General features: G+C 43.4%; 1 protein-coding gene across 5 annotated transcripts in view; it reads right to left on the bottom strand.

Moving 5' to 3' along the window:
- Positions 1-869: 869 nt before the first annotated feature.
- The window catches only part of LOC134337532 (CUGBP Elav-like family member 4), a 588,910-nt gene continuing 564,850 nt past the window's right edge, over positions 870-24,929 (bottom strand). For all 5 annotated transcript variants that reach the window (XM_063032625.1, XM_063032624.1, XM_063032626.1 and 2 more), the window contains 7 exons: positions 19,892-20,039; positions 18,854-19,003; positions 17,899-17,961; positions 13,664-13,741; positions 9,954-10,097; positions 7,280-7,445; positions 870-3,805 (listed from right to left, as the gene is read on the bottom strand). In XM_063032625.1, the coding sequence (XP_062888695.1) occupies positions 7,318-7,445; positions 9,954-10,097; positions 13,664-13,741; positions 17,899-17,961; positions 18,854-19,003; positions 19,892-20,039 (711 nt within the window). In that variant the 3' untranslated portion in view covers positions 870-3,805; positions 7,280-7,317. The remainder of the gene's footprint in view (positions 3,806-7,279; positions 7,446-9,953; positions 10,098-13,663; positions 13,742-17,898; positions 17,962-18,853; positions 19,004-19,891; positions 20,040-24,929) is intronic.

The raw sequence follows: 24,929 nt of genomic DNA, 5'->3' as shown, positions 1-24,929 counted from the left end.
AACCCAACAATGTTTGAGGTTTCAGGTTTAATTCTCAAAAACAAGGGACCAGAACACTGCAATGCTGATGCCTTTGTTGTCAATACATCCCAACCAGCGTCAGTCCTTTTATACACACAAGTATGTAAAACAGCCAAGATGGAACTTACCCTTTCAATGCTAATTCTGTATAACTTACAAGCCTCTGGTCACTTACACACTTCTGCTCAAGGATGCCCCAAACTAGATAACAGGCAATCAAAACAAAAATTGCAGATTCATTTATTAAAATTAACAACAGCCCGCCGGCGTAAGGTGGTCTTAGAAGCCTGCCGTAAGCCCAACAAGCCCTTGCATTTACATAGCACCTTCTACGTAACAAAACATCCCAAGGTGCTTTGCAGGAGCGGAATCAATGTGCAATATGGAGCTAGCAAGAAGGCTGGAAGTGTTAGAAAGGAGAAAGAGAGAGAGAGAGAAGTGGTCAGGCTTAGTCAGGAATGTCACAGCTTAGAACCCAGGTGGCCGAGGGCAAGGACTTCAGTGGAGCAAGTAGAATCAAGATTGTACCAGTGGCCAAATACAGAGGTGTGCAACGGGAGGATTTGTTTATTTAGTGATTCAGCACGCTATCAGGCTCCTCCCGCCCAATGAGCCCGTGCCACCCAATTACACCCACGTGACATACTGACCTATGAACCTGTACAACTTTGGGATGTGGGAGGAAACCAGAGCCCCCAGAGGAAAACCCACGCGGTCACGGGGAGAACTGCGAGGAGTTTTTATGCTTTTGCAACCACGTGGGTTTCCTCCGGGGGCTCTGGTTTCCTCCCACATCCCAAAGACGTACGGGTTCGTAGGTTATGGTGACATGGGTGTAATTGGGCAGTGTGAGCTGGTTGGTCTGGAAGGGTTTGTTACCGTGCTGTATCTAAATAAAATTAAGCGGAGGGGGGAGGTTTGAGAGAGAGGCGTTGTCATGGGTGAATCAAAACAAGGATAAAAATTGTAAATTGAATTTGCAGGCCATGTCTCACATATTCAGTGACTGGGGTTGTTTGTGAAGAATCTGATACATTATAGGAGTACCTTTAGGACAAGGACTGGGGCGATCCTCCAAGGGCAGTTAGAGGTCGGCATGAATTGCTGTCTTTGCCAGTGATGGCAACACCCTTAGCATGTAGTAAGTGGAGATGCAAGAATATGGGAAAATAAAAAATGGTGAAAACACTACAGTCAAGCAGAGTGGAGAAAACGGGGTAATTTCCCTATGAATTAAACATCGTGATCACTCTGCAGTAGGTGACTGAGATTAACAATGCAAATACTTTATCGGTAATTATCCACCAAATGGCATTTTTCTGGAGAAATTACCAAGTTTTTACTTGGAGAAGCTGCCGCAGGTTCTGCTCATTCTGCACTTCAGAGTGTTTTCCGAATAAACTGGCTTTGCCAGCTGTGGTTATGTGCCCTTGCCCCACCTCCTACTCACTGGCTATGGTATTGATCGGTGCATTTTAGTTTAAAAGGATTCAGAACAGCTCTCGTACCGAACTGCCTCTGAATTATCAAACTGGCAACAGTGGGAACAACACACATAAAATCCTGAAGGAACTCAGCAGGTTAGGCAGCATCTATGGAAGTGAATAAACATTCGAGGTCTTGGGCCGAGACCCTTCACCGGGACTGGAACAGAAGGTAGAAGATGCCGGAATAAAAAGATGGGGGGAGGGGAAGGAGGAGAAGCCAGGTGGGAGAGAAAGATAAACGGCTGGAGAAGAAGGCATCTGATAGTAAAGGAGAGTGGACCATGGGAGAAAGGAAAGAAGGAGGGGCACCAGGGAGAGGAGTTAGGCAGGGGAGGAGAAGAGGTAAGGGGCCAGAGTGGGGAACAGAAAAACAGGAAAGGGGGAGAGGAAGAGAAAAAAAAAGGAAGAGAGGGAAAATAATTTACTGGAAGGAGATATCAGATATGGATTTGTGAGCTGCACTCCCACCTCCAGAGGGGCTCAGGGTTGAAGTCCAGCTTTGGGGATGAGACAACAAAATGCCCAGTGCCATACTGAGAGAGTGGTTAACATGAATGACTTGTTGAACTGAAACCTGCGCACCATTCTGAAGGAGGTGGGAAGGCAGTTCTGTTGCTCAAGCCAAAATTAACCCCTCTGTCAACAGCTCAAGCAGATGAACTATTTCTGTGGGAGTCTGCCAAACAATCTGGCTGCTGCATTTTGAAGGGGATTCAGTACGATTAAGTACAAAAACAACTTGGGAATCCCAGATTTGTGAAATGTACAAAAAGAACATTGTCTTGTCTTTCACTAATAATTAGTTTGAAATTAAGGGTGACTTTGTGCTATTAGCTGATTAACTGGGCTGGGGTAGAGTTGTGGAGAAGGGACACAAAAGCCACAAACAAACTTATAATAGGGAACTTAGAGATGAAGGGCAGGAGGGAAAGGAATTTTCCACAGGTCAGACAAGGGTAGAACCCTCAGCAGTGCCAAACATGGGCCAGAGATTGACCTTATGAGGCTCTGCAGTCAACACTTGGGCAGCTGTGAATCCCACCTCACGCAATGAGCTCCTGGCAATGTGACACTGTGCCAATGTTCCCTGACCAAATCCTCCTCCGCCTTTTGGTAATATATAAACATCTTAACGCCTGAGGATTTATATAAAGACCCTCGCCAGTTATCAGAAACAATGTGCTGTTATTCCAGGGATTATTTACAATGTAATTTTTAAGGAAAGCTACACTACAAGGATTTTTGCTTTTTTGACACTTTTTTTCCCCTTTAAAACACAGATTTCAGAGCAACATTCTTCCAGGCTTACCCGTTGAACAAAGCTGTCAGACGAGGCAACTCAATTCATCAATGCGGCAATTAAAAAGTCCTCAAATGGTCAAACAAAGCCCACCTTCACTGTGAAAAAGCAAGCAGGCTTCAATTTCTTTCTCTCCCTTTTAAAGCAACCTCTTCAGAAATATAAGGAGCAGAATATCTATATGTATAATATTTTCGGTCACATTTGCATGCAGTACTATCACATCTCCTAAGAAGGACATGAGGTGTAAGGTACATTTTAGTCTTTGTTTTCTTCTTAAAACTAACCCCTGGAAAGCTTCCACTATATTTTGCTCCTTGTTTAAATTTCCCAGTGTATAATACTATTCTAAGACCACTGAAGCATTGATTTGTTTTTGTTTAAAACAGTTTAGCTCTTATTTTTCACCCATGTTTCAACTCTCAAGATTAGATAAGGAAAGCTGAACTTGTATATTACATATACAGGCCGCAATAATAAACTTTAAAAAATCTGTTTGGTCCATTTGGTCCCTGAATGTCTAAGAGCTAAAGTTTCAATACGTTCTGCGGTACCATGTCAATCATATGGATTCACACAAGCCACACACTCAGACACACACACACACACACACACACAAACGTTTGTTTGCTCACGCACTCTCACATGCACGCACACACACTAACACGCACACAGAAACCCTCAGCCATGGCAACTATCACCTAGGAGATCTGGCTGTGTGCTCGATGACACAGAACTGCGCCAAAGCAGCTTCCTCTGCAACCTTTAAGACAGCTGTCCTTCCCTACGTCGTATTACGTCACATCTTCATCATGTGTTGTTGCTATTGTAAGATCGATTGAGCCTTCTTGAATAGCTGCAATGAATTTTCACATTTTCAGGGTTCTTTAAATGTTTTCTTGAAGTTTGTATTTCTGTTATCTCTCCCTCTCTGCACTGGTAACTCAGAAACAGCCATCTCAAAAGGTACGCGCTCATATTCCTCACCATCTCTGCCCTGGTGAAAGAGGAAACATAACAGGTGTTGAATGCATAAAAATTACAGAACATCCTACTCAAAGCTCCCCTGCTGCTAAAGGTGAAGACAACTTTCATTTATTTAAATGAATTTTTTCTAAGATAAATACAGTACTCCCAGTGGCCACTTTATTAGGTATATCTGTAACCAGGCGGGAGGAGAAGATGGCGGCGTGACACGGCATGCGCAGCTCTCTGGTGAAATGATATCATATCTGTTAGATAGGGGCCATGGACAATTCTGATTTGATGGAGACAGACGTGAGAAGCACAAAGGAACATCTGGAGAAATTTCTGAAATGCTCGGTTCGCTGCCGCTGCTGCTGTGCAATCGAGAATCTCCGGAGGGAAGGCCGCAAAATCCCCGGCTTTGCCTGCTGCTGGCTACCGAGGCTGGGGTCAAAGCGTTTGGCAGAGATGGTGCTTGGTACTCGGTGTCGGAGGGTTGATCAGAGCTTGAAGTTTTCGGACGACTCAGAGTTGGATTGTGGTCGAGCATGGCAGGGAGAGTTTTCTTCCTTCTCCTGTCTGCGTGAGATATGGGACCTTCGAGAGACTTTGAACTTTTTTGCTGTGCCATGGACTGTTCTTCATCAAGTTATGGTATTGTTGCACTGTCGTAACTATATGTTATAATTATGTGGTTTTTGTTAGTTTTTCAGTCTTGGTCTGTCCTGTGTTTCTGTGATATCACACCGGAGGAATATTGTATCATTTCTTAATGCATGCATTACTAAATGACAATAAAAGATAATTTAATCTAATCATAATCTAAGCTAATCTAATAATCTAACCTGTTTATTAATGCAAATATCTAATCACATGGCAGCAACTCAATGCATAGAAAAGTATGCAGGCATGGTGAAGAGGTTCAGTTGTTGTTCAGACCAAACATCAAAATGGGGAAAAAAATGTGACCTAATTGACTTTGGCCATGGAATGACTGTTGGTGCCAGATGGGCTGGTTTGAGTATCTCAGAAACTGCTGATCTCCTGGGATTTTCATGCACAACAGTCACTAGCGTTTACAGAGAATGGTGCGAGAAACAGAAAACATCCTGTTCTGTGGGTGAAAATGCCTTGTTAACAGAGAGGTCAGTGGAGAATGGCCAGACTGGCTCAAGCTGACAGGAAAGCGACAGTAACTCACGTGTTACAACAGTGGTGGGCAGAAGAGCATTTCTGAATGCATAACATGTCAAACCTTGAAGTAGATGGGTGATGGTAGTAGAATACCACGAATATACACTAAATAGCCACTTTATTAGTTGCCGGAGGTACTACTAAGGTGGCTGCTGAGTGAACATGATCAGGTTTAGACATTTGTCACAGGGTACTTACACTGATATGTTGGGACCACTGATTACTGGGGAATTTGGTAGAGGGCTCCAAGTTCTGGCTAAGTGAAGTAGTTCAAACAGGAAACTTCAAATAGAATCATCAGTGGTGGACACTCCCTCCATTTGGGATCACGTCCTCACTCATGGTCACACATACACCTGTCCTATGGGTGTTTGCTTTAGAAATGGGATTACCAGCCATTTGTTTTTCCCAGTGCAAAAACGTAGCAGCCAATAGGCTGGATCCTTCCTTTCCTAACAGTTGGGCTCCATTCTACCTGTTTTCCACCCTGGAACTTAGCTGCTCTTAATCATTCTAGTCAGCAATATAACTGTCTTTGTATCTTGCTTCTCCCACACATATGTTGTGATGACAGCGAATTTCTTTCTATAAAAGAGTTACCTGCCTACCATTTCCCCTGATTCCCTCCTCCTTCCCTTTCTCCTATTGTCCACTCTCCTCTCCTATCAGATTCCTTCTTCTCCAGCCCTTGACCTTTCCCACCCACTTGGCTTCACCTATCACCTTCTAGCTAGCCTCCTTCCCCTCCCTCCACATTTTTGTTCTGGCATCTTCCCCCTTCCTTCTCAGTCCTGAAGAAGGGTCTTGGCCCAAGCCGTTGATTGGTTATTCATTTCCATAGATGCTGCCCGACCTGCCGAGATCCCCCAGCATTCCATGTGTGTTGCTTTGGATTTCCAGCATCCGCAGATTTTCCCTTGTCTATACAGGAGATATTTTCTCATTAAGACTGTCAATCGAAGATCTTCTAATTATCTAGCACAATATCTACATGGCCATCAGAATCTCAAAATTCCTTCAATGGTGATTTAGTTCATAAAGAGCTATTATGGACTGATCATTTCTCAGGACACATGTAGAGCAAGACACTTCCACTGAATCATCGGTTTACTTGACCAGTACATCGGACTGCATGTGGCAGGAGGCTGCTCAACCCCTCAGTTCATCAGACCATGGCTGACCTTCATCTTAACCCTATAACTTGTCTTGGTTAAGCACCTCAATAAAAAAATTCCATCCACCTTGGTTTTGAAATTTGGTGGGCCTGCCCGTCCCCCCACCTCCCACTGCTCATGCCTTAAAAGAGAGGAATTCCCCATTTATGTTACCCTTCATGTGAAAGCACAAATTCTTTCTTGGACACAAACCTGCTTAACATCATCGTGGGCTTGGGAAACTCACGGTCCCCAAATTACAACAGGGCTCCATTCCCAAGATTGGTCAGTAACCTGAACTGTTCATAAGATAGAAATGCATGAAAACAGCACCCGGGAGCAGATCACAAACAGCGGCGACGAGAGAATGGACAAGCATGGGTGGAGCGGCCGCCAGCCAGACCCACTGATTTGGTCAGTGAATGGGTCTCCTCCATACATCCGGCTCTGCTCGGTGTTACCCAGCCCGATTGTTCAGGCATAAGGTTGGGGAGTGGGGAGGGAAGGCACTCACCAATGCCCTTCCCCACCGAGCAGAAGATGCCTACAGTCCCACAGCAGACAGCAAATCCATCCCCACCCTGCTGGTCTCCCAAACACTTGATCCTAGATGCAGGGCATCCGTAAGTCAGGCATTGGTAACTCAAAGTTCAAAGTAAATTTATATCAAAGTGTGTATGTGTCACCATATACTCCCCTGAAATTCATTTTCTTGCAGGCATTCATGGTAGATACAAAGAAATACAACAGAATCGATGAAAAGCTACAAACAACCAAATGAAGACAAACTGTGCAAATACAAAAAACATACTAACAATAAGTGATAAAATAATACTGAACATGAGTTGCAGAGTCCTTGAAAGTGAGCCCTTGTGTGGTGCAATCAGTTTAGTGTTGATCTAAGTGAATGTGTCCACGCTGGTTCAGTAGATGCAGCTGCAAAATAGTTGCTCCCGAACCTAGTGATGTGGGAGCTAAGGCACCTGAGAAGACCTGTGGTGGAAATAGAATTAATGAGGGCTTCTGAGGGGAACAGCAGAGGAATTTGAGGAATCGTTGTATCAGTATCGGTGGGATGAATGGCCAATCTCTGCACCATAACAGTTCCATGATTTTATAAGACCCAAGAGGTCAGAATTTAGCAATTCTTGGCTTACCTAGAAAATCAGAAATTCATGCCCTGAATCACAGTCGGTCAGTATGGGCGACTGGTGTCCTTTGGCCGTTTTAGCTGGACTTTTAACCTCTTCATGCCAATCTGAAAACCGTTCATGGCCTGGATGGCGGCCTGGGCACTAGTGGGGTTATCAAAACTCACAAAACCTTCAGGAAACAGAAAGAGAACAAGGTTGACAATTTGCATACAAGGCCACATTTCCCAACATATAGGAAGGTCCCAGTCCCATTCACTCTCCCAACCCAATTCTATCCAAAGCACCTCTGCAGCTGCAAGGACTTGATTGGTCTCTTCCCCCATGCACAGTTACACTGGCAGAATGAAGGTAGTTATCCACCAGGAGGTCCTCACAGGCAGGTACTGAGCTGGTTCCTTTCAACTTGGCTGTCTGTAGGGTTGCCCTCAGGGTAAAAAATGAGAAACAACAGATCCTTATGCATTGGGGGAGGAAACTCTGCGTGAAGGCAGAGTTCCACTCATTAGATACTCACACCTGCCAATCACCCTGTTAGAATATTCCACGACTGGGCCACTTGGTGGTGCTGTTGCCCACTATATAGCAAAGCCACAGTGGGTGAGAAGATGGAGAAGGGGTGAACACCTTGTGGTGGGATCACCAAGATTGGGACCCCCATCAAAGCCTGGATACCGTGACATCAGCTTAACTGAATTACTGAAGGAGATTTTGAAAGTCCAGACCTTGAAATTTGAGATTAAATGTTTGCTCCCTATCTTAAAAAATAAGAAGTAGCACCATGTGACCTCTTGACTCTACTTCACCACTCAAAAACATGGCTGACTCTGTTTCTCAGATATACTTATTCATCCAGTTGCTGTACCCCTGGATTTGTTTGGAATCCAAAAATCCAAAAATCCCAGTGCCTGTTGAATATACTCAGCATTCACATCATCTGAGATAGCGAATTAGAACCTGCTGAGGGAAGGTATTTGTTCTCATTTCAGTCATCAGTACCCAACTCTTTATGCTTCTGCCTGAGGAAATAACCTCTCAGCATCTTTTCCGGAGATCCCACAAAGAGCATATCTTGCACTTGCTTAACAACTTTCTTGCCATCCACTTCAAAGCAACTTTCCTTCCATTTACTGAACAGGCAAAACAGTGCCCAGGAGTTGACTTAGCTGACAAACTGGATTCCTGTTAACTGCAGGTAGGCAACTGGGTATATCATCAAACATAGACCATTACAGTACAATACAGGCCCTTCAGCCCACGATGTAGTGCCGACCTTTTAACCTACTCTAAGATCAATCTAAGCTTTCCTTTCGACATAATCATTTTTCTACTATGCATGTGTCTATCTCAGAATTTCTTAAATGCTCCTAATACACCTACTTCTATTATCACCTCTGGCAAGACATTCCACACACTCACAACTCCGTGTAAAAACTTATCTCTGACAACACCCCTATACTTTCCTCATTAAAATGATGACCTCTTGTATTAGCAATTTCAGTCCTGGGACAACATTTCTGGCAATTCACTCTGTGAATACAACTCCTCATCATCTTGTACACCTCTATCAGGTCACCTCTCATCCTTCTTCGCTCAATCAACCAATCTTCATAAGACACGCTATCTGGACCAGAAAGAATCCTGGTATATCTCCTCTGCACCCTCTCCAAAGCTTCCACATCCTTCCAATAATGAGGTGACCAGAACTGAACACAATATTCCAAGTGCGGTCTAACCAGGGCTTTATAGAGCTACAACATTACCTTGTGGCTCTTAAACTCAATCCCCCAACTAATGAAGGCCAACATCTAACGCCTTCTTTAACAACCTTATCAACATGTAAGGCAACGTTGATAAAACAAACTACCTGCTAGCATCAGATTTTACTTTTGGAAGGACCCAAATAGGATTTTGTGGGACTGGGTTGGGTAGGGGGAGGAGAGGAGTGTTTGGTGCATTGTTAAGGAAGTCAGTGTAGCTGAGAAAATAAGCCACTCTATTTTAACTGTAAAATGTTATAGTGAATAACGAACTTTGTCCAGTTACATCGTGCAAGGTTGAATACTCCAGTAGCTCATGCAAACTTGTTGACTCCAGTTGGATATATCCCTGGAGATTTTAGCACTTCCCTTTTCCCCCTCCACCAGCGGATTTCTGAACAGACATTCAACCAACTCATGAACACTACCTCACTATTTTTTTGCTCTCTTTTTGCATTACTTACTTATAATTATATATATTGTAATATATAATTTTATATTCATTGTGTTGTACTGCTGATGCAAAACAACAGATATTAAACCTGATTCTGACTTCCCTGGAGCTTCCTCGCTTGTTCAGTCCATCCACTGTCTCATTCTCCAGGTCCACAAGGAAGGCAGGGAGTGGGGGAGTCTTTAGGACCCCCAAGGTTCTACTGTTCAGTTCGACTCAAATCTTGATGCACAAAAAAAACTCCATTGATCCCATTCTTCCAGATTTCTGCCCCCACTCCAGCACCCCCAGTTTTGCATGTGAAGGTTACCCCAGTTTCACTCCTGTCTGGTGCAGCATTAACTTGTGAAACTCAACCTTTCCAAGGCACCAAACCTTCCATGGATATATGTACCTTTCATTCCTTAAGAAATTGAATGTAAGCTCTCAGGGTGAGGGGTGCCTTGGACCTGTTGGCAACACTCACCAAAACATTTACTCTGATTGGTGGCGCGGTCCATGAAAACCTTTGATGAGATCACGGACCCAAAGGGCAGAAACATCTGCATGAGCTCACTGTCTCCAAACTCCTGCGGGAGGTGGTAAATGAAAAGATTGCAGCCTTCTGGTCCTGCATGTGGAGAAATTACAACAAAGCAAAGAGAAATCAGCAGGGAAGGGTACCTACAGAGTGAAGAAGAAGCGGAAGTGAAGGGCAAACTTGATGCCAGAGTAAAGGTCAAGAGCAGTGAGGATAGCTTAAAGGAATTCTAACTCTGCAACTGCGAATGGAGAGGTTGGGGCAGGAAGTCAATGAGATTTAAAAATATATTCCTTTGCGTTATCAAATAACCCAACTTATAACCTGAGAGAGATAGACAGCACAAATGAAATAGCATTCAAGAGTTTGGATGCTTGCGTGCTTCAATGACCCAGAGAGCTATGTTAGCTTGAGTCAAAGCTTTATGCATTGGGTTTTGGGAGGGTCACCCATGCCAAGCAGGTCAAAGGGTATAGGCCAGACTAATAGTGGTCCACTGGCCCTCCAGGTTCACAGGTTCAGCTCGGGGCTAACAGTGACTGGTAAAACAAAATTGTTACAGAAATCGCAATGAAGAATCCTTCTACATTTGAGTGAGATGGTATTCCAAAGTCTCCACCTGGGACTTGCATGACTGACAGTAGTGAAAACCAAGGGGAAGCTACTGACATGATGAAGGAAGCCCTGAACACCACCAAAGGTGGAGGACCTTCATTGCTGCCCTAAACACCAGCAGTGCAATGAGGACTAGGCTGGAGAGGGACTAGACAGAGGGGCTTCAGTGGGGGGGAATAGGAAGGTAAAGGGTTCAGCTCAGCTAAGAGAGTTGACATGCAAAGACAAACTTCAGATACAGGATAAACATATGGGCTTGAAAGAGGGAGTCTTGGTGTCACTTCATCATGCGGTGGGGTACCAGAGAGATGAGTGCCAGGGAGTGAGTGATGAACTGTATCAGATTATTTGTGAAAATGTGTCAGTGTGCATGTGGCCAATTGATCGTGCAGTGTATCGATTGACCGCCTACGCGAGGAGGGCTCTCTCTTCCTGCATGGGCTTTCGAGTGCACACGTTTGGTTCGTAGCTCCCGCGCTGTAAGCTGCCCAGCACGTACAGTGGCCAACTTGACTCACTGAGAACATTTAATCCTACTGCACCATTGTCGTTCGTGCTCCGCGCATACGTAGCAAGTTAGGGTACTGGATGGAAGTTTTTTCAGTGAAGATGTTTTGGATTAGTGGTCTGCATTTCAGTAGGGAAGTTAGGTACCAGAGGGAGGGTTCAGTAATGGAGGGATGGGTTTCAGTGGGATGGTTAGGGAACTGAAATAAAGGGCTTCGGGATGGGCTTAGGCACCAGAGGAATGGGTTCAGTTATGGAGTCCTGGCTTCATTAAAGGAGTACTGATACCAGAGGAATGGGGTTCACTGGGGGAGTTAGTACATTAGAGGGGCTCTCACTGGGAAGTAAGACCACTCCTGGGTTGAGGTGTACTTGATTATTAAAATTTCTTCAACATTCACAATCGTGTTATCAGGAAAAATAAACTAAGCAAAGGAAGGGTGTAAGATACCTGACCAAAAGCTTGGGGGAAGAATCGGCTTTCAGAAGATATTTCAGAGGATAAAAGCAAGGCACTGGTGGAGGTATAGGGAGGTACAGAAAGCTATATTAAGATCTTGAAAGGCAAAAGTATGATTGCCATTTGCGGAGCTGTTAAAATCAGGCAAAATCAGGATTAGTTTGCATTATAGTGGAATGGTTCAGATGCATTGAATCTCATGTGTCAAAAACACATCTCCCTCATTCCACATTCCACCACGTCCTAAACACCTCAAGCCTTTTGGGTCATTGTGCCAAACATTTATCACCAATCTTTCATAAAACTGAAGTTGACTGGGAGAGATAACATCCTCCACTCTGAGGGAATGAGTTTCATTCTGGTTCTGATGGTGCTGGTAAATGTGGCGTATTGGATCTGTCCTTTATACTTTCTGTGTGATTGTGCTGGACTGTCAGGACACAGAGGAAAGAAGTCATGCATCCCAATTAAGTCGACTGTACTGTCTCCATCCAGCTGAAGCCAAAATGCAAAGAACTGAAAATACAGTGACAACCCGTCAAGGAAGTTCAAGCAAATATTAAGCAAACTCAAGACTTCAGCAGAGAAGGTGCCAAGCCCTGGAATTCCTTCCTTAAAACTTTCTGCCTTCTCTAGCCCTTCGTCCTCCTTTCCTCCTCTCCTCTTGCCCAAATATGCCTTAATCGCAGAGCAACCAATTGTGTTTGGCAACAGTGTTGTGTTGCATTGTGACAGGTGAAAGAAATGTTTTACCCACTCCTTCAGGAGGCCCTGTCTGATGCGAGACCGGTTGAAGGCACATGCGGTAAGTCTTTATATTTTGGGTCCTTGGATCATATCTGCATTTTAATGTATGGTTTGATGTACTTGTGATAAATACTGTAAATCTGAATCTGATTTTGGTCTAGAACACTCCTGTGAAAAGACAAGTTGCTAAATAATTTGTAAACTAGATTTCACTACTATAGCTCCCTTAGAGAAACTCATCCCTCCAGTTCCTGAACTCCACCACTGAATCCCATTCCTCCTGCACCTTGAGCTTCTGTACCCAAGCCATTTCACCCAGCTTCTCGTTGCTCATTCGTCCTCTTTCTCAGGCCCAGATTTTATTACCCACCCAGGAGAAAGTGATGACGAATCACATTTTTGGAACCATTCCAGTCTCTCTGCTGAAGGCCTTCCCATCGCGCTGTTGGGAGGATGTTCTAAAGATGAGCTTTATCTGTCCATAGGGTGGCGGGGTGGAGATATGTCTACCAAAGGTAGTGTAAGGTGCTACCTCCATCCACTAGCTTGCAGGTCACTCTTGGGCAAGGTGCAGCACCTGCTCAGCCCTCCGATCAGAGTCATGTGAAGCCCTGGGAGCAGATGGTGGACGGTCGCACGAGTAGCTGGTGCACATCACATGTCCTGGTTATGTGACCACTGACGCCAGGCATACAATCTCTCAAGAGTATTGATAATGGCTGGGGTCACTTGTCTTGTAAAGACACTGCCCCGAAGAAGGTAATGGGAAACTACTTCTATAGAAAAGTTTACCAAGACCCACCATGGTCATGGAAAGATCGCCTACGTCATCTGACACGGCACATACAGTGAAATGCATTGTTTGTGTCAATCACCAACGCAGTTCGAGGATATGCTGGGGGCAGCCTGCATTGTTGCTATGCTTCCAGCACTAATACAGCATGCCCACAACTAACTAACTCTAATTCTAACTATATGCCTTTGGAATGTACCTGGAAGAAACCTACTCGGTTACGGGGAGAAGATAGAAACTCCTTACAGCGCAAATTGAATCCTGATTGGTGATTGCTTCCATTGTAAAGCATTGCGCTAACTGCCACCATGTCTCCCCAGGGCTTGGGCATATCAGTAGTGAAGAAGCAGTGAGGTAGGTTTGAGTTAGGATGGCACGGCACTTGGAGGGCAACCTACAGTGTTGCCACGCACCAGGAGCCCTTGCCGTACTTGGCGGGTGTGGCCACACGTTTAGGAAATGCCGAGCCGGTGCTGAAGAAGGCAAGTTCCAGGGAAGGAGTTGCGACTATGGACATTTGTAGATTTAACTCACCTTCCCTTTGCTGTGTTACGACAGGCGGTGGCTGAGGAAACGCTTGGCTGATCTGGGCAATCGCTGTCGGATACATGGCTGCCCATAAAATCACAAGAGAATGAAATTTTCAATTAGGCCGTTGAATCTCAGACTGTGATTGGCTCATTCATGTTTATCCCCAACAGCCATTACCTTACCATTCAGAGATATGGCCAAAAGACACTCAAAGCAGAACTTTAGAACCTTATCCCTGCGGGAAGACATACCATAAAAACTGAAGTCCATTGTAGTCATTTCTATATTAGACTGTGACTAACTACATTAACAGTGTCCAGTGTACTATTCAGATGGGCTCAAGCCCATATAATTAGAAAATGACCAAAATTTAATATCTCAGCATGCAATTAATGATTTAAGGGCTCTGCTACAGGCAAGATGTAATAAAAGGCAGAAAGAGATAGAGACATGGAAACATTTCTGCTAAGAGTACCCATGTGTTTTCTTCTCTGACTCCCAGTGCTAAATAAAGTTATAAGCAGTGTACCAAAATGTCTCTTCTTGTGTTCTAAAGCTTTGGAAATGTTAAAGAGTCCAGGATTGTCCAGTTAAAATCTATTAAAGAGCAGAAAAATGATCTAGTGTTTCCCTGCATCTATGAAGAATAAACTCTTCTCAGGCTTCTAGCAGGGTACAGGTATCGATTTTAACTGACTTTTCAATGACAACATCGGCTGCTTTAACAAAGATGAAGGTCTCACTCTAAGTAAGAACTGGAATTCGATTGTAAACAAAGTTGGACCGCGAAATTCTGATTGGATGAGAACTAACCAATCAGAAGGGACAGATGACGGAAGTATATATACCACCGGACTAGATATGCCCGGGCATCCTCCCTGATAAAGATGGCAAAGTTTGTCACTGAAACATCAGTTAAGATTGATACCAGCACCCAGCAGAAAGCCCAAGTAGAGTTTATTTTTTTTATTTATTAAGGAGCACTCCAGCTATCCAAATAAAGCTTCTACAATCAAAACTCCAATGTGTTTTTAATGGTAGCTTTGTTTATATAGGACATTTCAGTAATGCAGTTATTTCAACAAACAAATAGGGAGATGCTGAGATACATCCTAGAATGTGCTAGGACACATCATTAGTGATGTAACCTGGGGTTAGCAGGTGTTTTGGCTCTTTCAACATCAGACACTCTCACCCAGGCGATGCAGCCAGGGTTGATTAGGCCCTGGGTTTGTGTCCTAGCAGCAATGGTCCACAGGTCACAGCTCTTGATCTTTAGCCATCTGGAGGGACATTTAGCAGTCTCTGAGATGATCCTGATGGCTCTTTCCTTTGCAGTCCCAGTGAAGTTGGGAAAGCAAGTGGTCTAATTTGTGTTTTCCCACTGGAAATGTAACCCCAAATACAGTTCTGTTGTGATAGTCTTGTAACTTAAAGTGAAGCCTCATAATAAGTGTAACCATCTTAACAATATTAAGATTGTATTTTATCACCTGTAAATGGTGATTTTGTCAGAAAATACTATCTAAAAGTTGACCCAGATACCGGCCAGGAAAGAGTGGGTCCAAGCTGAAATGCTACTTTCTCCAATGAAGATAAAGGTGTGGTGGGGGGTGGGGGTGCGGAGATCAAAGATGGATTTGCAATTATGACATTAGCCATTGGAGTTTGACCATATAAATAAGAAACCTCAGCCTTGAAGGGTTTCTGAAGTTATGGAAAGATGACCTAGTCAGTCACCAGAGGTTGTGCCTCATCACATCATCAGTAAATTATGGTGTATTTTGTCTTGCAGTAAACCTTCAATTAGATACCACACAATGAAATTAGAGTACAAAGGATTGTGCAAATATTCTTTCATGGATTGAAAATTGGTTAATGGATTGAAATGAATAGAAGGATATGTTTCCATCTGGGAGGCTATGACAAGTGGGATGTTGTTGGGATCAGCACTGGGACCTCAACCATTCACAATCTACGTCAATGAGACAACAAAGCACAGTGTATTTGAGTTTGCCAATGATACAAACTCATTGTATCACTGACTTCCGTTGGCGGAGGATGCAAGACAGTCGCAGTGATTGGGTAAGAATGTAGCGAATGAAACCCAATATGGAATAATATGAGATCATTGCAGACATCCCACCTCTTCCGGAAGTTCCGGGAGTCTCCTGCATATTAATGGAGGCTCCCTGATGCCCACAAATTATATACGATATCACAGAAATCAATTTTTTTGACAGCGAGAGAGAGAGAGCGAGCGAGAGAGAGAGAGCGAGCGCGCGCGACAGCGAGTGAGCACCATGGGAGAGTGTTCCAAAAAAAGAAAATATAAAACGTATGTCACCCCAGACTACCCTAAAGTGTACCCCTGCCTAATAGGGGTCAACATAATGACAGTGTTGCTCGCTGCACTGTTTGCAACAGTGACTTTTCTATTGCCCATGGTGGGTTAAGACTGTAAAAGACATGTTGAGGTGAGTTTAACAGGTATCATTCGTTCATTAGCATAGCTAACGTTATTTAAACTAGCTGGCTAGCTGCTAAGGAGCTACTCTATTGCAGACATCCCACCTCTCCCAGAAGTTCTGGGAGTCTCCTGCAAATTGATGGTGCTACCTCCCTGAAATGAGTTTTTACAGGGTGGGATGTCTGTCATTGCTTCTGGCAAATGTACAGAAAATGCTGGAAATACTCAGCAGGTCAGTTAGCATCTGTGGAAGGAATTGTTTTTATTGCTCCTCTCCGTGCCTTATGGTGCATTGGACAGAAACCTTGCCATTTCTTTAGCAGTTGTCTTTCTTTTTTTAATGAGGCCAGGTTGCTAGTTTGATGCACAGATGGAAAGTGTGCGAGGAGCCAGCCGGATTCGAACCCGGGACCACTCACCCCGAAGTCTGGTGCAGATGCCACTATACCACCGGTAGAAATATTTGGGAAGGAGAAAGAAGTGCGGGGAGTGTGGGAGAAGGGGGAATGTCTCTGACAGGCAGGGTAACCATGCGGATATCCTACAAACAAGCTTATCTGGTTATTGAGTAAATGGCAGTAGTGAAAGAGTGAAAGAATATAGGAATTTTAAAATACAGAGAAGGGAGTCATGCCTGGCAGCTCAGGCTGGGCACATCCACCACTCCCAAAGTAAAGGAAAAAGACTAGTTCATGAACAGGGAAGACTTAGAGGTAAATGCAGGCAAAGGAGACCTGCCCAGGAAGACACCTTGGTCAGCATGGATAATTTGGGCTGAAGGACCTGCTTCTATGCCATATAACTGTATGGCTATGATTTTTAAAAATGGAGAAAGAAACAAGTTGAGTCAATATCACAGATGAATAACTGACACAGACAGAAAAGTCAAGAGTCCACTTCAAGAATCTGAACGAGTACAACCTGAGGCTCACTAAAATGACTCCTGGGATTTTTGTGTGTGTGTGGGTGGAGAGGTAGAGCAGATGGGGTCAGCACAAAATGTAAGATGATCTAATTGAAATGTATAAAATTCTTAAGCAGTTTGCCATGATGGTGGTGGAGTTGGTGTTTGTAATCACAGGGGAGATTGGAAGTAAGTGTCACCGTCTCAAAAAAAAGGAAGTGGCCATTCAGGTCTCGAATAAGAACAGATTTCTTCATCTAGAATGTAGAGGATCTATCTGTTTAACAGATCTCCAGACAAAAGATTGAATACATGGTGAGTTTTCTGGAGGAAAATGGTACTGAGGTAAAAGGTTAGTTGTGAACTTACTCAATGGTCAAACAGGGTTGAGGGGCCAAATGGCTAAATCATGCCTTCGTTTCTTATGTGCTTTTCTTAAAACTGAATTTCCCAAAAAGCCAGTGTGTGTTATTGGTGTAATTCCTACGATAATGTCTATGGTACTTAGGAACCTTCCTCATTCTATCTATATTTTGTAACAAACCACTATTGTCTATTTCAAGGTACATGCACCTTTAGGAAGTCAAACTTCTTTTTTTACAGCTATCTTACCCTCACTTTTCCACTACATCAAATCATTCAGATCTGATAAACAACAGCAGATTTAAAAATATCTCAGAAACAGAATTTAAATGTCAAGTATTCCTACCTGTTTTGCAATTTGGCTGTTTTCTGAATGCTCATGCATTGATTAACAGTATCTCTTGTGTATTCAAGGTTCCATGTCTCTTGTAGGCAAACAATATTACAAAAGCAGAGCAGGTTTACAGAAAAGGCATTGAAAAAGAAATATATTCCAAATACCTGTGTATTGTTGCACCCCTGTGAAAGCCTGCTGCAAGGCATCAGCTGCAGAAGGACTTTGAGCTAAAGAGGGATGGAAAGGATGGAAAGAAGGCAGGAGAAAGGAGAGATGGAGGTAAGGTGGGAAAGGTTATTGATGTTGGGATGGTAAGCAGAATCCAAAGGGAGGAGGTGAAGTGTGAGAAGTTGAGAGGCAGGAACAACTTACAAGGAATGAAAGACAGCAGCGTTAGAGAGACAGAAGCAATAAAGCAAGAGTGGGAGGCAGAAGGGATGGAGAGTAGGTGAGAGATGAGAGCAATGGAGAGAAGATGGCAAGAGAGGAGAGAGGGCAGCAAGTTAGATTGAAGAAAATGGTAATGGAAGTGTAATAAAGGGAACAAATAAAAATAAGTAAGAAATAATGAAGAAAGGATAGATATTAGAGGGAGAATGTTGAAATAGGTAATAGGATGAAAAAAAGAAAAGGGGCAGAACAATAATTGAATTAAAAACAAGAACGACAGAGGAAAAAACAATGGAGAAAGAATAAGAAGGACATTTTAAACCAATAGAAAGCAAAATAAGTTATCAATTTTGACAGAAGACATTTGAGGAAGACAGAAGCACCAGTAAAATGACAAGTGTGTCAAGCAAGTGTAAGGAAGGGAGGGGAGGGAATGAAATATAAGTTGAAGAGGAAGGGAAAGAAATTGGAGGAAAAAGATAAAGAAGCAAGTTAGTGTATGAACCTGACTCTAACACTGATTTACCTGCCATCAGTAGTGTTTTGACATACTCAGTTAATGAAGATATTACAACCTTTTCATTGACGTATCTGTTATTATAAATTCACTTATAGGTTATGCTACACAGCTGTTAGATGCATTTATACCACGTGGTACCGTGGAGAGGAGTTACATTATGACAAGAATGAGGTCAGAAAGGAAGGATTTGCAGTGTAGATTGCACATACCTGGGTACGGGTGAATTCCATTGGTGTAGACGGCCTCCACCGCAGGGTGTCCATTGGGCTGGGCAGATAGTCCAGTGTAGCCATTCACCCCGATCGGAGACACAATACTAGGCACAGCAGGAGCTGCAATTCCTGGGGGAGAGGACAACCCTGTAAGGTACAAAATGTATGAAAACTTCATGGTTTTAAATCAACATTATCCTCCAACTCTCATCTCTAATTGGCATACTCTTGAGAAATTAAGACACATTATTTTCCATCACCAACCACTTTGCTTGTTAAAACATCCTGTCTTAGCCAACTCCCACAATCTCTAATCTAAATGCTCAAACAAAATGAGACAAGAACACATAATCCCTTTTTAATTTGACCCATGTGATTTCAGTTCCAGGCTTTGTTGTCCAGAGCCTCCAATCACAGAATTAGCCAAGAGAAGAGAGCCAACATCCTGAGGAACTTTGCCCCACTGACCCTGCCCAAGTTCCCCTTCCTCAGTATAATTGATGTAGCTCACCATTTGGCTGGTATCCTGAAACAATCAATATGCTTGTAGGAGTATCTTCACCGCAAGGATTAGGCCTGTTGGCAAAGTCAGTGGTTCACCGCCATCATTAAAGTTGCCAAGGGTTGGGTAATATATGCTAGCCTTCCCAGGGGTATCCACAACCCAAGACCATAAGGCATGGGAATAGAGTTAGGGCATTCGGCCTATCAAGTCTGCTCTGCCATTCCATCATGGTAAAACCCTGCATCACTTTAAGCTGCGATGATTCTTTCCAAGACCATCGGCTTGGATGTTTAGTGTCCAGTTAAAATACTTTTGTTTTGTCCCTGTGCCATTATGGAATGGCACAGCAAACACGATGAGCCAAATGGCATAATTCTGCTCTTATGCCTTACGGAAGCTGGCTACCTTCAACTGGTTTCTTGGCTGTTCCTTCCACGTTCATCTGGATTTGGAGGAGGGCCAAAGTAGGGGGTGGACCAGGTTGACCATGAAGGGAGCACACTTGAGTGGGCGAAGGAGAGAGGCCTCACCTGATGTGGGCGTCAGAGGTGCCGCTGCCAGTCCATTCAGGTTGATGGCTGCCATGTGGTGCATCTGTGCCGCTGGAAAGGCGGCGGTTGGGTTTAAGTATCCGGTGTGCGTGCTGGCTGCCATGATGGCTGCTTGTTGCTGCATCAGCTGCGCAGGCAAAAGTAAAGCACAAGTTAATCAGACTTCTCCTCCAGGTTGACATTCACTGGAATCAGACCACGTGCAGAATCACAGCACGAGACCACTCCAGCCACTGCAGCGGAGCTGTGGTATGAATCAGTCCACAAATTAGTCCCACCACCCCCTTACACCTTGCTTTTTCACACTGGTTCTGCAAATATTTAACCTGCCTTTAAGCACTTATTTTTCAGTTTGTAAAGTCCAAAACAGTATTTATACAAGGGATATGACGTTACAGCACAGCTGAAGATTTAGAAGATGTTTGCCAATCTACGTGCGCACGCACGCACACACACACGCACAAAAAATCAAGCACACTCTCTCACACACACACACACACACACAGTGTCCCAGAGTTCAATTTAACAATAGTTCATCATCAAAACCTTTCAGGCCCAACTTTATTTCTGACCCATTGCTCACCCTCCCACTTTGCCTGACACCATAACTCCTCCTGCTTTCCTCCAATCTAGGCCTTCTCTCTTGCTCTTTCTTTTCCTCAGTTCCACTATCCCCTTGTTCAATGGGAGTTGTTGATCTGTGACATTAACTCTGCTCTAATAGCTGTCCCCTTTCCATACCAGTGTAACATTCTCATTTACTGCTGCCCCTTCCTCCGAGCTCCTCTTCAGAGAGCTACCAGAGCTGTAGAGCTCTGGAGATAATACAGCCTTGCTCCATCACTATCACCCTATATTGGAGCTGCTGAGTATTTATTCACATAACCCTAATTCTCTCACACACCCATAACCTTTCCAGCATCAGAATATCAACTCCACATAACAGCAGCTATTCCCCTGTTGTACAGTGGGTTAGGGAATTTGATCCTGGTTGGAAAATAAAGGACTCGCAATACAATAGCAGCTATCATAAGCTCAGGACTTCCCAAAGTCTATAGTCAATACAACAGCCAATTCTGGAATTAAATCCTGTTGAAACATAGGAAATATGACAGGTAATCTGTGCCCAGGAAGATCCCACAAGCAAAAACGTGCCAATGACTCAATCACCACTTTAAAGACGCAAGTTGAGCAATAAATGCTTCCCAGAACATTGCCCATAAACTCTCCTGTACCTTCTTATCTTAACTGAATCACAACACTTTCCACTGGAAGCAGAATTAACTTTTCAAAACCACTGACTTTTTGGCAGAGGAACATTCTTATGAAGGGTCCTTGACCTGAAATGTTAACTCTAATTCTTGGTTTTGCTTTCTACAGATGCTGCCTAAACTATGAAGTCTCCAGCTTCTCCCATTTTTATTTCAGATTTCCAGCATCTGTAAGTTTTTGATTTTCATGTGATGTAAATGTATTTTAACAACAATTACATTGGTTTTGGGCTTCAGAACTGGCCCATTGCTTGATATATCCTTACCTTTGTGATTGATGGTACACGGACATTGAATCCACCCAAATAATAGTCTGTGCCTCACCTTTGAGCACCTTAAGGTGTCATTAGGCAGTAACCTTCACTCTTCTTGCTGAAATTATTGGTCAGTGACATTTGAAAATCACAGTACACCCACATAAGAAAGCTGGTGGACATTCATATTGATATTGGGGTTTACTGCCTATCCTTAAATGCCCATGAATAGTGTAGCCTGATCGGCCATTTTGATCAACAATTCAGAGCTGACTGTTATGTTTTGTAACTCCAAAACCTAAAATTAATTAAAAACAAAAATGCAGAGCTGTGAGTGTGAGTCTAACTTTGTTTTTACTTTTAGCGAGATGCAGTGGCGTGATAACAGTTGCCATTTACATACCTTTACATATAACCGGTAATGTATTATTTAAACAAAGAATGCTTAATCAAACAATATATTTTCAACATTACTGAAATAATAAATACATATCAACCATACTGCTGTAGGTCTTGCTTCAATATGGACTGGAATGAAACACCCCAAGACAAAAGAACAGGACAACATTTTGCCTCTTGAACGTGCTTTGCCTTTGAACATAAGAACGGCTGATCTTCCACCTCAACACCAATCTATTCTATCTCCATATATTTTGTTTCCTCCAAGAAACTTAATGATCTTATTTCTGAATGCATTAATTTATCCCCTGCAACAGAGAATTCCAATGGTTTACCTATCTTTGATGATGAAATTTTTCTTGTTTCAGTTCAAAATGGCCTAGTGCTTACTATGGTAACACACACAAAATGCTGAAGGAACTCAGCAGGCCAGGCAGCATCTATGGAAAGAGTATGGTTGACGTTTCAGGCCGAGACCCTTCAGCAGGTCTCTGGTTCTTGACTTGTCAACCAGAAGAAACATCATTGTTGATTTTATGATCCTGATTCCTCTTCAAAAATTTGCTTGTTTCATATGGTCACTTCTCATTCTTCCGAATTCCAAGTAACTTTCTCAATTCCTCCTCATCTGACAAACATACCGCCCCTCAAACCTTTTTGGTGAAACCTTTGCTACATTCCCACTATTATAGCTCCTCTTATAAGCAATTAAGTCAAAGTTGTACATGATAAGACCACATCTTAAAATTTACTTGACACTTAAGATGTGGTCTCACCAAGGTCCTTGTAATTGTACTGAGAGTTAATTATTCTTATACTCAAATAGTCTAGAAATAAGAGTGCAAAATATTACTTGTGGTGGAGATAGATACAATAGTAACATTTAAGAAGCATTTAGACAAACATATGAACAGGCATGGAATAGAGGAATATACTGTAGATGATGTGCTGGGAGATGGAATTATCTAGATTGGTATCACAGTTGGCACAGACATGGGTGCACTGAAAGCCTATTTTTATGCTGCACTGTTTTGTGTTCTATGTCCTATATCAATGCATTCCTAGCTACTTGTACATGTTAACTTTCAGTGACTTGTGTACAAGGACTTTCAGATCTCTCTGAACATAAGACACTTCCCAACCTTCCCATCCGGTTAAAGTTGACAGATTTCATTCACAGAAGGACATGAAAGAACTAACACTCCAGGCAATCACCTACACTCCAGGTGAACCCCTACGCTCTGTCTGCCAGAGAAAGCAGGATCTCCCAGTGGCCACACATTTTAATTCCACATCCCATTCCCATTCTGATATGTCTATCCACGGCCTCCTCTATTGTAAAGATGCAGCCACACTCAGGTTGGAGGAACAACACTTTATATTCCGTCTGGGTAGCCTCCAACCTGATGGCATGAACATTGACTTCTCAAACTTCCGCTAATGCTCCACCTCCCCCTCATACCCCATCTGTTATTTATTTATATACACACATTCTTTCTCTCTCTCTCTCCTTTTTCTCCCTCTGTCCCTCTGACTACACCCCTTGCCCATCCTCTGGGTTTTGCCCCCCTCTCCCTTTTCCTCCCTGGGCCTCCTGTCCCATGATCCTCTCATATCCCTTTTGCCAATCAACTGTCCAGCTCCTGGCTCCATCCCTCCCCCTCCTGTCTTCTCCTATCATTTTGGATCTCCCCCTCTCCCTCCCACTTTCAAATTTCTTACTAGCTCTTCCTTCAGTTAGTCCTGACGAAGGATCTCGGCCTGAAACGTCGACTGTACCTCTTCCTAGAGATGCTGCCTGGCCTACTGCGTTCACCAGCAACTTTGATGTGAGTCGCTTGAATTTCCAGCATCTGCAGAGTTCCTTGTGTTTGCGTTTTTAAACTCCAGGCGATTATCTCAGTTATTCCGAAAGAGGGTAAAGATAAACTAGAATGTGGTAATTACCGGCCAATCAGTGTTCTTAATTTGGACTACAAATTATTTACATCTATATTAGCTCATAGGCTGGAAAAGCTTCTACCTGGCCTCATCCACTTAGACCAGACTGGATTCATTCAGCAAAGACAAACTCAGAACAACATAAGGAGAACTTTACACATACTAGAACAGGTTATTAAGAATGGAACAGAGACAATGGTAGTGGGATTAGACGCTGAGAAAGCTTTTGATTCAGTTAGTTGGGTATTCCTACACAGAGTGTTAAGAAGACTCGGCTTTCAAGAAAAGTTTATTAAAGTAATCCAGACTTTATATGATAGCCCTGCAGCTCGAATTAAGATAAATGGAGACCTCTCTGACTCTTTTATTTTAGAGAGAGGAACTAGACAGGGATGCCCAATTTCTCCTCTCATTTTTGCACTATATATTGAACCTCTTGCCCAACTAATAAGACAGAGCAAAATTGTAAAAGGTATCAAGGTGGCAGGGATTGAACAGAAGGTGGCGCTATTCACAGATGGTGTTTTAGTCTATTTGAGCTGTGATGAAAAACCAAGTTATCAGAAGATTGATGCTAATGAGAGAGAGATAAGTGAGACAATGGAGAAACATTCAAAATGCTAATAAGAGAGAAGAGAGAGATTAATTAGAAAAAAACACGTTTCAGAATATTGACAGACCGGTTGTTTTGAACCTGAACTGTTTGAAGTTTGATGGACAGGTGATACCCCAGCAGGGGAATAAAAAGAACAGGTTCGCTAAGGCACGACACACACGATGAGATCACGAGATAACGAGACCCTGGAAGAGCGGTGTGCCCCCACAAGTTGGTGGCAGTTGGAGGTCTGGTTCAACGGAACCGACCATAGACTGACGGGCTGAAAAGGGACGATCGGTGGGAACCTGGTGTGTGTGTCTGCCCTTGCCTGGGTGCCGGGTTCACTGCGGAAGAACGGTCGTATCCAGAACGGAGGGGTCACAGTCGATGACCACAGAAGACATGAAAGAGTTTGCCCAAAAGCTAACTGCGAAGAACATCAAAGGTCTGTTTGAATCAAAATTTGCATTCTCTCTCTCTCTCTCTCTCTCTCTCTCTCCAACGGCACAACAGCGATTACTGCGAACTGTACTAAGCTGAACTGAATTCTGCGT

Source organism: Mobula hypostoma, chromosome 24 (assembly GCF_963921235.1).
Source record: "Mobula hypostoma chromosome 24, sMobHyp1.1, whole genome shotgun sequence".
Classification (NCBI taxonomy): domain Eukaryota; kingdom Metazoa; phylum Chordata; class Chondrichthyes; order Myliobatiformes; family Myliobatidae; genus Mobula; species Mobula hypostoma.
The sequence above is the reverse complement of the archived record's forward strand: the minus strand, read 5'-3'. Positions and strand labels throughout refer to the sequence as shown.